Consider the following 14,092-nt stretch of genomic DNA (forward strand, 5'->3'; position numbering starts at 1 on the left):
CCAGCTGCCGTGGTGCCCCTGCTTTAGCAGGGCACTTGGACTAGGTCATCACCAGAGGTCTCTTGAACCCCCAACCCTGCCGGCAGGCGAGGACCGTTCACGGGCACTGACCCGCCCGGGGCTGGCCTCGACCCCGGCACCCGTGTGCGCGAGGTGGCGCCGCTGGGGGGCGGTGTGGAGCCCGCGGCGCGGCCCCGCGCCGGGATAACTTCAGACGCACGGCCGACGTGAGGAGCCAGCGCGGCGACCCCGCCGGGCCGGAAGTGGGCGGCGCGCGCGGCGCGACGTATTTCCGGCGGGGAGCTGGCGGCTGCCGCGGAGGGGAGTCGGTGGCGCGGCGGCCCAGGAACAGCTGGGGGTGAGGGGCGGCTCGGAGCGGCTCGGAGCGGCTCGGCCCCGGCGTGAGGCTGAGCGGGGCGGCGGGGGGCGGGCCGGGGCGGCGCCGGGACGGCGGCGGGGGGGTGACACGCAGGCAGGGCGGGGGCGGGGTGGGGGCTAGGCCGCGCCGCCCGCCCTTGAGGCCGCCGCCGGGGCCGCCTGTCCCTGGGGTCCCTCTCACCGCCACGGGCCCCTCGCGCTTCCCCGGAGCCGGAATTGGGGTGGGGAGAGCTGCGGTAGTGAGGCGGCGGTGGGGCATCGTGGTCCTGCGGTTGCCGCCTCCCCTGTTCGCCACCGGGAAGCTCGCCCGAGGGGGGTTAGTCACGTCCCGGCGGAACGCCTCTGCTCCTGCCCGGCTGCGCTCGGTTTGCCGGCCGGGGGGAAGGGAGAGGATGGGAGTGGGTGGCAGCATCCTGTGGAGGCGGGGAGGGCTGGGGGGGGGCATACAGCCGGCTTCCCTCAAGCGCCAGCGCTTGTAACTGTGGTTTTGCCCCCCAGCAGGCGATTAATCTTCAGCGATGTCGTTCATTTTTGAATGGCTCTACAACAGCTTCAGCAGCGTGCTGCAGTTCCTAGGTAATGCTGCTCCTCAACAGCCGCCCTGGGGTCAGTTTGGCTTGTGCCAGTTGCCAGGATCTCTTGAAAGTCAGCGATTAAAGCCCATGTCTGTTGCAGCAGATGAGGGCTCTGATCAGTATAAAGTCTGGTGAGAAAGCTGCAAACCAATAAAGGCCTTTTTACACTGGGAGGAGGAACCCTGAGAATCACTTGGAGGTGTTTGGCTCCTACTCAACCTTTCTCCTGGTGTTTAGAATTGTGAGAGCAGCTGGGATGGTGCCAAGGGCTTGTGTAGAGCAGCAGACATGCTGCCCATCCAGGGAGGGAATCCTGTCCCCATACTGCTCTCTGAGCTCTCCACCTCCACCAGCAGCTTCCTGGCTTGCTTCTCCCCTAACCCTTATCCCTTCCTGCACCAGGCTGCTCACTGTGGCATTCCTGGGGACCTGCTGGCAACCAGAGTTGAGGGCTCTGTGTGAAGGTCTTGGCCAAACCGCTGCCCTTTCAAAGGTGACCTGCACAGCCAGGCTGGCTGCTTCACCATGGCACAAGCAGCCCTTGCCTAAGGTGTGGGTGACAGCAAAGCTCCTCCTGCCAGAGCTGTGGGTACCAGTGGAGGCCCTCACTGGGGACAGGGTGCTCTCTGTCTGGGGAACCTCAGGGTGGGTAGAGGAGGATGAGGAAAAGGCCTGCTGGAAAGCATAGGGAACTTCACTGTGGCAGATACGTACCTGGAAGGAGGAAAAAAAGGCTGTCTAGAGAAAATGATCATGTTTCAGGCTTTGGACTTTTTCTTCAACAACTTGCTGCTGTCTTTCATGAGTTTACTCCATTTTCACATGTAGATACTCCTTAGGGGTGGCAGACTGATCCATGACCCATTGCACACTCTTCTGCTGGGGTGTATCTGAGGAGAGAACACCTTGCTCAGAGAAACAGGAGCCTAGAAACTCTCTGCTGTTGCAGGCATCACCTTGTGTTGCCTGGGTACAAACCAGTTCAGGCTGTACTGGGGTTTTTTCCCCCTGGAGTTCTAAATCTGTGCTGAAACTCCTGTAAGCACCCAGGTGACAGCACAGCTCTGAGGGGTTCCTGTTTCTCCTCCCCTGCCAAGATAACCCTGCTGGAGTTTTTCTTGCCTCTTTGTTTTCCTTCCAGGTTTATACAAGAAGTCTGGAAAACTCGTGTTCCTGGGCCTGGACAATGCTGGCAAAACCACTCTGCTGCACATGCTCAAAGACGACAGGCTGGGCCAGCACGTCCCCACACTACATCCCAGTAAGTCTGCTGCTGACCAAGCCACATCTGCCTCCTGCTGGGGGGTTTCCCCCCCTTAATTTTGGGGAACATTGTCCTTTGAAAAACCCTGCCAGGAGGCTGCTGGGGCTTGGTGATAGCTGTGTGTTGGGGGTTAAGAGTCATAAAACTCTTTCAGACTCCATTCTCTCTTAAAACTCCTGTTCTATCCTGCCCTGCCCCACTCTGTCCTGCCCTGCCCCACTCTGTTCTGTTCTATCCTATCCTAATTTTGAAGACACTTTAAAACATTTTTGAACACACAACCCCCCCCCCCAGACTTTTAAGAGTCTTAAAACTACCCCTGAGGGGGCAGCTGTGAGTTGGTTGCCCAGGATGAGGTAGATTTGCATTTTCTCCTCAAATATAAAACACAGAGGCCCAAAAGTGCTGTGGTTGGTTAATATGATGTGCCTGTCTTGGGGAGGAAGTGGGTGCTGGAAGGTGTCCAGAGCAGGGCCATGAGGATGAGCAGAGGGCTGGAGCTGCTCTGCCATGGAGACAGACTGAGGGAGTTGGGGCTGTGCAGTCTGGAGAGGAGAAGGCTCCCAGGAGACCTAATTGTGGCCTTCCAGGATCTGAAGGGGGCTACAAGAAGGCTGGGGAGGGACTTGAGGGTGTCAGGGAGTGATAGGACTGGGGGGGATGGAGCAAAACTAGAAGTGAGTAGATTAGGAAGAAGTTGTTCCCCAGGAGGGTGGTGAGAGCCTGGCACAGGCTGCCCAGGGAGGTGGTGGCAGCCTCCTGCCTGGAGGTGTTTGCAGCCAGGCTGGAGGTGGCTGTGAGCAACCTGCTGTGGTGTGAGGTGTCCCTGCCCATGGCAGGGGGTTGGAGCTGGGTGGTCCTCAAGGTCCCTTCCAGCCCTGACAGTTCTGTGATTCTTACTGAAAACCTGCAGGTTAATGAGCTTGTGCTGAAGTGGGGAGGTGGGAGAAGCTCTGTTCTCTCTCTCATGGTTTGGTGAAACCATTTCAGGGAGTGAGTGCTACTGGGAGGGCCTGGACTCCTCGGCCTGTCTTGCATGAGGAGCAGGTGTGACAGTAACATGAGCCCACTGGAAGCTGTGACCACGGTGGCCTCCTCATTTCCCTGCCCCACAGCCTGTGTTTTTGCTTTTACAGCATCAGAGGAGCTGACAATTGCTGGAATGACCTTCACCACTTTTGATCTGGGTGGACACGAGCAAGGTAAAAGTGAAGCTGCAGAGCAGGAGGCACCGAGTCAGGTTCCCTTCTTGATTCCCTGGCGCCTTCTCCAGCCTCCTCAAGGAAGCTCCACTGAAAGGGGATACTGAACAGTGAAGGCAATTAGCAGCACCTAATTATTTGTTGCCTCAGATAATTTATGGAGTGGTATGAGGGAATCACCTCCTGGCTCTGGCATCCCAGTGGTTCAGCACTTGGGCTTCATTTATGGCAGCTGAGAAACAAAAGTGCTGCCAGGTGGTGTTCTGCCACCTGGAATGTTTCTGGCTGTGGAAGCCTTGAGGGGCTGGGGGGTTAGGTTTGGGGCTTTCCAGAAGTTGTAGGTGAAGTGTTTTTCCTGCCAGTTTGGTTTGTGTTGATTATTAATACACAAAAGTAGTGGAAGGCAGACAGGCCAGCCTCCTGCACTGCCCAGCTTGTGGCCTCAGCCAGACCCTTCCCTCAGCGCAGCCCTGCGCTGCCCTGAGCAGATCACAACCCAGAGGGTGGCTCCTTTCTTGGGTGTACTTTTCCTGTTGCTCCACATAGTGCTTTCCTTGTGGCTTCTGGAGACCTGGAGTGTCACAGACCTGTTGGAGTGGTTCTAGAGGAGGCCGTAAAAGTGATCTGAGGGCTGGAACTCCTCTGCTCTGAGGGCAGGCTGAGAGAGTTTGAGTTGTTCAGCCTGGAGAAGAAGAGGCTCCAAGGAGACCTTCTTGTGCCCTTTCAGTATCTAAAGGGGCCTCAAAGAAAGCTGTGGACAGGCTTTTGAGCAGGGCCTGTTGTGACAGGACAGGGCACAAGAATTAATGTGGATAAAGCTGTGCAGGGTGATGCCCAGAGGCTGGAGCCAGGCTCTGCTGGGGGATGCCCAGTGCCAGCACAAGGGGCAGTGGTGGAAGCTGAGGCACAGAAGCTCCATGGAAACAGGAGGAAGAATTACTTCCCTGGGAGGGTGACAGAACACTGCTGCCCAGGGAGGTTGTGGAGTCTCCCTCTCTGGAGATACTCCAAACCTGCGTGGATGTGTTGCTGTGTGTAGGTGATCCTGCTCTGGCCTCCTGTGAGTCTGTGTGGTTTAGACTGAGGGTGGGGAGCCCCCGGCCCGGGTGGGCCAGAGGGACGGTAGATGCCCCATGCCTGGAGCCATTCCAGGTCAGCTTGTTTGAGGCTGTGAGCGACCTGCTCTAGCTGCAGATGTCCCTGCTGACTGCAGAGGGGTTGGAGTAGGTGACCTTTAGGGATCCCTTCCAAGCCAAACCAGTCTGTGGCTGCCTGTGTTCCAGCTCGCCGGGTCTGGAAGAACTACCTGCCTGCCATCAACGGCATCGTCTTCCTGGTGGACTGTGCAGACCACTCACGTCTTATGGAATCCAAAGTGGAGCTTAATGTAAATAGACTTCTCTCTTTCTGTCCCCTTTCTCAGCTCTTCAGACCTCTGAGAGCCTTGTGTTTGGGATTCCCACTCCCAGGGCACCTGTAGGGTGGTGATGTGGCTGTCCGAAGTGTGTCCGTGGTGGAAGTTGCACCTTGTGCATTTATCAGTAGGACACTCCTGGGGCTGGAGGAGTCTGACTGGGGGGCTCTTGAGCAGCCTTTGGAGGAGATTTTAAAGAGCCCAGGGGTTTAGCTCAGAGTTTCTTCTGAGCAACATCTCCAGAGAGACTCCATGGGTGAGCAGTGTGCCCTGGTGGCCAAGGGCCAATGGGATCCCAGGGTGCATTCTGTGTCCTGCAGAGCCAGGGAGGTTCTCCTCCCCCTCTGCTCTGCCCTGCTGAGACCTCACCTGGAATACTGCATCCAGCTCTGGGCTCCCCAGTCAGGAGGGACAGGGAGCTACTCAAGAGAGTCCAAGGGAGGGCTGCAAGGATGATTAAGGAACAGGAGGAGAGGCTCAGAGCCCTGGGGCTGTTCAGCCTGGAGAGGAGAAGGCTGAGAGGGGATTTAATAAAAGTTTCTAAATTTATGAGAGCTGGGTGGCAAGAGGAGGGGACAGGCTCTGCTCAGCTGCACCCTGGGGTAGGACAAGGGGCAGTGGATAGAAACTGCAGCACAGGAGGTTCCACCTCAGCATGAGGAGAAACTTCTTCACTGGGAGGGTCACAGAGCCCTGGGACAGGCTGCCCAGGGAGGTTGTGGAGTCTCCTTTTCTGGAGCCTTTCCAGCCCCATCTGGATGTGTTCTGTGTGCCCTGTGCTGGGTTCCATGGTCCTGCTCTGGCAGGGGGGTTGGACTTGATGATCTTGGAGGTCCCTTCCAACCTCTAACCTCCTGTGACCTTCCACAGGAACCAGAAAACCGTGCTTGTGGGTGGCAGGGATGAAACAAAAAGGGTTTTATTGAAGTGATGAATGCTCTGCCTCAGTTTAACTCTTCTCCCACCTTGCCTGCAGGCACTCATGACAGATGAAACAATATCCAACGTGCCAATCCTCATCCTGGGGAACAAAATCGACAGACCAGAGGCCATCAGCGAGGAGAAACTGCGGGAGATCTTCGGGCTCTACGGACAGACCACGGGCAAGGTGGGGAGCTGCCACAGCCCTGGGGAGCTGCCCATGTCCCTGGGGAGCTGCCCATGTCCCTGGGGAGCTGCCCATGTCCCTGGGTGCTGCCCATGTCCCTGGGTGCTGCCCATGTCCCTGGGGAGCTGCCACAGCCCTGGGGAGCTGCCCATGTCCCAGGGTGCTGCCCATGTCCCTGGGGAGCTGCCCACATCCTTGGTTGTGTTTCTAGGGCTTGATGTGCAGGATGAGCTTTTGCCCAGAAACAGCTGAGGTGTTACTGGGAGTTTGTCCACCGTGTTACTGTCCAAGGTGAATCTTCAGTAGCCACAGAAGTGCCCTTGGGTGAGGTTTGAAACTGCCAGAATTGTCAGGGTTGGAAGGGACCTCAAGGCTCAGCCAGCTCCAACCCCCTGCCATGGGCAGGGACACCTCACACCACAGCAGGTTGCTCACAGCCACCTCCAGCCTGGCTGCAAACACCTCCAGGCAGGAGGCTGCCACCACCTCCCTAGGCAGCCTGTGCCAGGCTCTCACCACCCTCCTGGGGAACAACTTCTTCCTCACAGCCAATCTCAATCTACCCATTTCCTTTTTATTTTCCACCCCCCCCAGTCCTATCCCTCCCTGACACCTTCAGAAGTCCCTCCCCAGCTTTCTTGTAGGCCCCCTTCAGATCCTGGAAGGCTACAAGAAGGTCTCCTGGGAGCCTTCTCCTCTCCAGACTGAACAGCCCCAACTCCCTCAGGCTGTCTCCATAGCAGAGCAGCTCCAGCCCTCTGCTCATCCTCATGGCCCTTCCCTGGACATGCTCCAGCACGTCCAGCAGCAGTTGGGGAGCTAGGTGTTGAGCTGGCATCTGGCTCTTCTGGCTCCATTCCTCTCCATTTCCATCCATCAAATCATCTTTTCAGTGGTTAAAACCAGCACAGTGAAGGGAGAATTGATCAGCAATGTGCTGGGTGGTGGTGGTCAAACACCATGAGGCCACTCTTGGCAGGCACTGGTGTTTGCTTCTTGTGCCATGCTGCCAAGCCTTGCAGCTACCTTGGTTGTGCCTCCAAAATGGCTGGGGTCAGTGTTCCCAGGGACTGCTGTTCCCAGCACCTGTCCTATTGCACTGCTGGCCCAAAACATGCCATGGGCAGGGGAATTCCTTGAAGCATAGGAGCTTCCCCTGCTGGGAGGTTTCCCTTGGCCAAGGAGCTTCCCTGGCTGAGGGGTTTCCTTGGGCAAGAGGAACCTCCCTAGCTGAGGGGTTTCCATGGCTGAAGTGTCACACCCCTGTTTTGGGGTGCTGGTGTGGTCATAGTAGCCCCTGAGAAGGGAGTGCCATTTGACATGATGAATGAGGCATGATCCCCACTTCACAACAGGATTCCAGGAATGCAGATAGTAGAGGATCACAGAATGGTCCTGGCCAGAAGGGGCCTCCAAAGGCCATCCAGTCTGACCTCCCTGCAGTCCCAGGGACATCCCCAACCAGATCAGGCTGCCCAGGGCCTTGTTGAGTCTTACCTTGAGTATCTCCAGGGAAGGAGCCTCAACCACCTCCCTGGGCCCAGTGTTCCACCACCCTCAGAGTGAAGAACTTCTGCCTGATATCCAGTCTAAATCTGCCCTTCTCTAGTTTGAAGCCTTTGCCCCTTGCCCTGTCCCTGCAGGCCTTTGCACTCTCTCTCCATCCTTCCTGTAGCCCCCTTCAAGCACTAGAAGGCTGCTATTAGGTTTCCCTGGAGCCTTCTCTTCTCCAGGCTGCACACCCCCAGCTCCCTCAGCCTGTCCTTGTAGCAGAGCTGCTGCAACCCCCTGATCACTTTCATGGCCTCCTCTGGACCCTCTCCATCAGGTCCATGTCCTTCCTGTACTGAGAGCTGCAGGTCTGCACACAGTACTCCAGGTGAGGTCTCCCCAGAGCAGAGCCAAGTGGCAGAATCCCCTCTGTGGATCTGCTTTTGAATCTCAGCAGTCCTATCAGAAGTCCCTTACTACAGCAGTGCAGAACCCCAAGCATTACAGTCTCAGAGTGTCCTTAACATGGAAACCCCCAGAAGCCCTTAACAGCAGAAGTGGCCAACAGCAGTAGAGGTCCCGAAGAGAAACCCTAACCCTGCAGCATGCTCTGATCTTAACCAGTAACACCCAGCCACATACATAATTCAGAATCATTCTCCTGTAAGGGGTGCCAGCATGTCAAGGAGGTGGCTTCTGCAGGATGTTGTTCTTGGCTCACATATGAGAACAGGTTTGCAGCTTGTGGTTGGTCAGCTGGACAGTTGTGCCCTCTACAGGCATCCCAGCAGCGTTTGCAGAGCAGTGGCTGCAGCACTGAAGGGTTTCTGTGGGTTTCCTCACTACCAATAGAGACTGGGGGATGAGGAGAGAGAAAGCAGCCCTGAGGAAAAGGATTTAGGGCTGCTGATGCATGAGAAGCTGGACAGGAGCAGGCAGTGTGAGCTGCAGCCCAGAAGGCAAATCACATCCTGGGCTGCATCCAAAGCAGCACTGCCACAGATCCACAGAGAGGATTCTGCCACTTGGCTCTGCTCTGGGGAGACCTCACCTGGAGTACTGTGTGCAGGCCTGGAGCCCTCAGTACAGGAAGGACATGGACCTGATGGAGAGGGTCCAGAGGAGGCCATGAAAGTGATCAGGGGGTTGGAGCAGCTCTGCTACAAGCACAGGCTGAGGGAGCTGGGGGTGTGCAGCCTGGAGAAGAGGAGGCTCTGGGGAGACCAAATAGCAGCCTGCCAGTACCTGAAGGGGGCTGCAAGGAGGATGGAGAGAGACTGTTTGCAGAGGCCTGCAGGGACAGGGCAAGGGGCAGTGGCTTCAGACCAGGGAAGAGCAGGTTTAGAGTGGGTATCAGGAAGTTCTTCACTCTGAGGGTGGTGGAACACTGGAACAGGTTGCCCAGGGAGGTGGTTGGGGCCTCATCCCTGGAGCTATTCAAGGTGAGGCTCGGTGAGGCCCTGGGCAGCCTGACCTAGCTGACTGCAGAGGGGGTCAGACTGGATGACCTTTGGAGGTCCCTTCGGGCCTGGACCACTCTACAATTCCGTGGGCGCTGGCAAGCCGCCCCCGAGGGCGCCAGGGCTCCGGCCTTGACTCCGGGCTCCCCCTAGGGCAACGTGCCGCTGAAGGAGCTGAACGCGCGTCCCATGGAGGTGTTCATGTGCAGCGTGCTGAAGAGGCAAGGCTACGGCGAGGGCTTCCGCTGGCTATCGCAGTACATCGACTGACGCCCCCGCCCCAGGCCTCTGCTCCTCCGGACTGGTCCCGCCCGGCAGCTCCCCGCGGACTGTGCCATCGGGACGTGGGAGGGCTCCGCACCGCCTTCACCGAGAGACTCCTGGTTGGTTGTTCGCTTGGGGTTTTTTGGGCTGCCCTCTGGCACAGCGGTGACGCAGCTCTTTGCCACGGGGGGCTGGGGGGCGGGGAGGGGAGGAGAGACGGCCGCCTGCGGGGCGGCGGAGTGTCCCCCCCGGGCCCCCTTGGGTGCGGTTCCAGGGGGCTGGGGAAGCAGACTCTGCCGGTCTCACCGCTGTGGCCCATTGAGTTCAGACAAAAAAGAGGCTACAAACCCAACAACAACACCACCACAAAGCAATTCTATTTTTTAAAGAGTCTTCACACAGACGGCGTCCCCTCCTAACTTTTTACTTTACCATCCTTCTCGTCGAGTCCAGAGCCCGGGCCTAGGGGGTGGTTGGGGTTTGGGTGGTTGGTTGGGTGGTTTGGTTTTTTTAAGGACATATTTAACGGTATTTAGGTGTTTCACAAATTACTGAACCCAGCTCTTCTCACCGTGTTTTAGAGAGCCCCCCAGTACAAGGTAGCGCTGGGCCTTCACCGGGGCGGCGCCACGCTGACCGACGGGGCGCCCGGGCGCCGGCCGGCCTGACGCGTGGCCAGCCCAGCTTCCGGGGTGGGGGCTTGGGGATGAGCTGGGAGGGGAAAGCGCCTGCTCTCCCAGCACTGGCAGGTGGTGGCCCCGGCAGGACTGCCTGGTCCCCTCCCCCAGGGAGGGCGAGGCATCCTCTTGCTGGCGGCGCTGTGTGCGTGTCGTGAGGCTGAGCTCCGGTTTCTTTTATACTCCAGATTCATTATTTTATTACTTTAGTTTCGGTTGGTCTGAAGTTTCATTACTGTCTGGCACTCCTTTTCAGTTAATAAAGACCTGACTTTCTCCTCCCAAGCAGTCCCTGCTCCTCACTCGGTGTAAGCAGCGAAGGGGATGAGGTGGGTGGGGGCTGGTGCTGTCAGGACAGACCTGGATCCCAGGGTTCTGCACGGGGGAGAGCTCGTGGTGCAGGTGGCTTTGGGACTAAGCTTTCCCACCTCCCTCAGTCGTGGCCAGTGGGTGAAGGGAGGGTGTTCTGCCCCTCTGCTCTGCTGAGACCCCACCTGCAGTGCTGGGGCCAACTCTGGAGTCCTCAGCACAGGAAAGAAATGGCCCTGTGGGAGTGGGGCCAGAGGAGGCCACAGCAATGGTGGGAGGGTTGCAAGCTCTCTGCTGTGAGGACAGGCTGTGAAAGTTGAGGTTGTTCAGCCTGGAGAAGGCTCCATGGAGCCCCTCGGGTGGCATTTCTGCACTTAAAGGGAGCAATTGGAAAGGTGTGGACAGACTTTTTAGCACTGTCGCTGTTGTGACACGACAAGGGGTGATGGTTTGAAACTGAAAGAGGGGCACTCAGACTGGAGAAAAGGAGGGAATGTTTTACACCGAGTGTTGAGACACTGACCCAGGGTGCCCAGGTCAGGCCGTTTGGGGCTCTCATCAACCTACTTCGTTGCAAAGGTCTCTGCTGACTGCAGGTGGGTTGGGCTAGGTGACCTGGGTCCCAGCCCAAACCAAGCTGTGATTTTGCGCAGCGGGGACCTCCACCGGCGTATCCCTTTGGCCGCTGACGGGGGCATCCCCTGCGGAAGCGTGGAGAGCCGGGCGGAAAGCCGAGCCGGGCCGGAGGGCGAGCCGGAGGCGGGGCCGGTGGCCAGGCGGGGCCGGAGGCGCGCGAGAGGCGCCGAGCGCACCGCTCCCGCCACGTCGCTCTGCCTTCACCCCTATGGTGGGGGCGCCACCACCCCCGCCGCAGCCAATGGGCTGTGCCTGGCGCCCCGATGCAGCCAATGAAGTGGGCGAGACGCGCCCGTCGTAGCCAATGGGCGAGGGGGGGCGTGGGCAGAGGCGGGCCCGGCGGCGGACCCGGGGTCGCCGTCCGGCGCGGGGCTGCCGCGCTGTGCACCGCGCATCGTGGTCCCCCGTGCGCTACGCCGCGCTGCCCTACCGCGCCGGCCCCGCGCTGCCCCGCATGCAGCCGGCCCCACAGCCGCCGCCATGGCGGAGGAGGAACAGGCCTGCTGTGTAGTCAGCGTCTCCGGCCCGCCCGACGCACCCGAACCGGTAGCCGGCCCCTGGAGCTGCAGCGGGGTGATCCTGAGCCGCGGCCCCGGGTTGGTGCTGTGCCAAGGTGCCGTCTTCGCTCCCTTCCTGCGGGACGGCTCCGCTGCCTGGGCCCGGCCCCGCGTCCTCCCGCCCGACGCACTTCGACCCGGCCTGCGCCTCCTGGTCCTGCAGCCCCCGGCCCTCGAAGCCCCGGCGGCACCGCGGGACCCGGCCGACCGCTTGCAGCAGTACGAAGCCCGGCTGCTGGCGCTGGTGCCCTGCGGAGCCTTTCAGCGGGCGCTGGCGCGGGCCTTTAGCACAACAGAGCCGTGGCACTTCGGCGGGGAGGAGGCAGGGGACGAGCGGGCTGCCCTGCACTGGTTCGCCTGGCTTCGGGTTCCCGGCTTCGATAGCCCCGGGGGCGGCTGGACGGCGCGGGCGAACGCCAGCTGCCTGCGGAAAGGCGAGGGGCTGCTGGCCTGCGGCTCGCCCTTCGGTGCCCTCTGCCCCGACCTCTTCCTCAACACCCTGAGCAGAGGGGTGGTGAGCAACCTGTCTGGGGAGGAGAACGCCCTCGTCCTCACAGACGCCCGCTGCCTGCCCGGCACCGAGGGTGGCGGCGCCTTCCTGCCCTCGCCCGCCGGGCCCCGTTTGGTGGCCGTCATCGCTGCGTCCTTCTGCTGGAAGGGTGCTGAGTGGGTGGGGCTCACCCTGCTCTGCTCCCTCGCCGCCATCCTGCGCAGCAGCGCCGGTGTCCTGCGCGACGCCGGCATCGCGGTGCCGCCGGTGCCGGGGCAGGTGGCCGCGGTGCAGGCAGGGAGCGGGCAGGACTCCCTGGGCTGGGTGGTGTTGGTGGAGTGTGGGGCAACTTGGGGCTCAGGGGTGCTGCTGGCCCCGCAGCTGCTCCTCACCTGTCGGCACGTGGTGGAGGCGGGGTCCCGGCCCCGTGTGACGCTGGCGGTCGGCCCTGGCCGGTGAGTGCGGCTGCCTGGCCCTCCCGCCCCCTCCCCTCCCCTTCCTCGCCTCGCTGTGACATCTCACAAGCTGTGTCCTTAGGGCTGCCACTGTCCTCAAGGGCCGCGTGGTGTTCGCCACCGAGGAGTCATCCCCCTTTGACGTGGCAGTGGTGGAGCTGGAGGAGAGCGTGCCAGGCTTCGTTCCCCCGTGCTTCCTCCCAGGTGCGTGGCTTCTGGGGGAACGTGGGGTGGCAGGGTTGGCAGGTCATCCCCCTTAGACCCACCTTCCCCCTTCCCCCCAGGAGAAGAGGTGAGCGTGGTGGGCTTCGGGGCGCTGGGGCGTGCGTGCGGCCCCTCGGTGACGTCGGGGATCCTCTCGGCGGTGGTGGCTGTGGCCGGGTGCCCGGTCATGCTGCAGACCACCTGTGCTGTCCACGGGGGGTCCAGCGGGGGCCCCCTCATCTCCTCCCGCAGCGGACACCTCCTGGGTAAGCCAGAGGGTCCCCCAGGGGTAGGGTGGGGTGGGACCCCTCGGATATCCCAGAGCCAGCCCTGGTGGCAGAGGTGATGATCCTCTCCCCGGCAGGGATTGTGACCAGCAACACGAGGGACACCAGCGTGGGAGCCACCTACCCTCACCTCAACTTCTGCATCCCAGTCTCTGTCCTGCAGCCCCCCGTGGAACGCTACCACCGCACCGCCGACCCTGCTGCCTTCGCCGTGCTCAACCGGGCCAGCGAGCGGGTGCGGGCAGCGTGGCGGCTCCAGAGGCAGCCAGGGCCCCCCAGCAAGCTCTGACCCCATCCTGGGGGCTTTGGGCAGGTGAGGGGGTGCCAGGCAGCCTGGTGACTCCAGAGGCAGCCAGCACCCCCAGCAAGCTCTGACCCCATCCTGGGGGCTTTGGGCAGATGAGGGGGTGCAGGCAGCCTGGTGACTCCAGAGGCAGCCAGCACCCCCAGCAAGCTCTGACCCCATCCTGGGGGCCTTGGGCAGATGAGGGGGTGCAGGCAGCCTGGTGACTCCAGAGGCAGCCAGCACCCCCAGCAAGCTCTGACCCCATCCTGGGGGCCTTGGGCAGGTGAGGGGGTGCCAGGCAGCCTGGTGACTCCAGAGGCAGCCAGCACCCCCAGCAAGCTCTGACCCCATCCTGGGGGCTTTGGGCAGATGAGGGGGTGCAGGCAGCCTGGTGACTCCAGAGGCAGCCAGGGCCCCCCAGCAAGCTCTGACCCCATCCTGGGGGCCTTGGGCAGATGAGGGGGTGCAGGCAGCGTGGCGGCTCCAAAAGCAGCCAGCACCCCCCAGCAAGCTCTGACCCCATCCTGGGGGCCTTGGGCAGGTGAGGGGGTGCAGGCAGCATGGCAGCTCCAGAAGCAGCCAGGGCCCCCCCAGCAAGCTCTGACCCCCTTCCTGGGGGGGCCTTGGGCAGATGAGGGGGTGCAGGCAGCATGGCAGCTCCAGAGGCAGCCAGGGCCCCCCCAGCAAGCTCTGACCCCATCCTGGGGCCCTTTTGCCTGGGCTGCAGCTGCCACATCGCCTTTTCTGGCCCTGGTGGTGTGAAGGCCAAGCACCTGTACCCTGCAGGCACAGGGGTGGAGGGCCTGGCACAGTGCCTTTGCCAGCTGCTGCTGACCCCAAACTGGGGAGGTTTGGGGGTTGGTTTCTTTCTTCTGCTCCCTGGAGCTATAAATGCTGTGAGGTGAGGTCCTGGTGTCCAGTGGTGCTAAGCAACTAGGGGGGCAGGGAGGTGGTGGCCCTGTGTCCCCCCTCTCTGGGGCACAGGGTTGTCTGAAAGGCAGTTCTGGGGTGAAGCTGCATGTGAGAGGCACCTGC

The 14,092-nt window shown here is 60.8% G+C and overlaps 2 protein-coding genes across 2 annotated transcripts; both read left to right on the forward strand.

The window, feature by feature from the left end:
• Window positions 1–242: 242 nt before the first annotated feature.
• Window positions 243–9,196, forward strand: SAR1A (secretion associated Ras related GTPase 1A). Its single transcript, XM_054174675.1, has 7 exons — window positions 243–358; window positions 880–954; window positions 2,095–2,214; window positions 3,354–3,419; window positions 4,703–4,806; window positions 5,810–5,941; window positions 9,046–9,196. Exons 2-7 carry the CDS (start codon window positions 897–899, stop codon window positions 9,160–9,162), a joined length of 597 nt encoding a protein of 198 aa, XP_054030650.1. The 5' UTR covers window positions 243–358; window positions 880–896; the 3' UTR covers window positions 9,163–9,196.
• Window positions 9,197–11,183: 1,987 nt separating this feature from the next.
• On the forward strand, window positions 11,184–13,066 carry TYSND1 (trypsin like peroxisomal matrix peptidase 1). The gene is made up of 4 exons (XM_054174694.1): window positions 11,184–12,280; window positions 12,363–12,470; window positions 12,527–12,750; window positions 12,849–13,066. Exons 1-4 carry the CDS (start codon window positions 11,259–11,261, stop codon window positions 13,058–13,060), a joined length of 1,566 nt encoding a protein of 521 aa, XP_054030669.1. The 5' UTR covers window positions 11,184–11,258; the 3' UTR covers window positions 13,061–13,066.
• The last annotated feature ends 1,026 nt before the right edge of the window (window positions 13,067–14,092 follow it).

Source organism: Dryobates pubescens, chromosome 30 (assembly GCF_014839835.1).
Source record: "Dryobates pubescens isolate bDryPub1 chromosome 30, bDryPub1.pri, whole genome shotgun sequence".
Lineage (NCBI taxonomy): Eukaryota > Metazoa > Chordata > Aves > Piciformes > Picidae > Dryobates > Dryobates pubescens.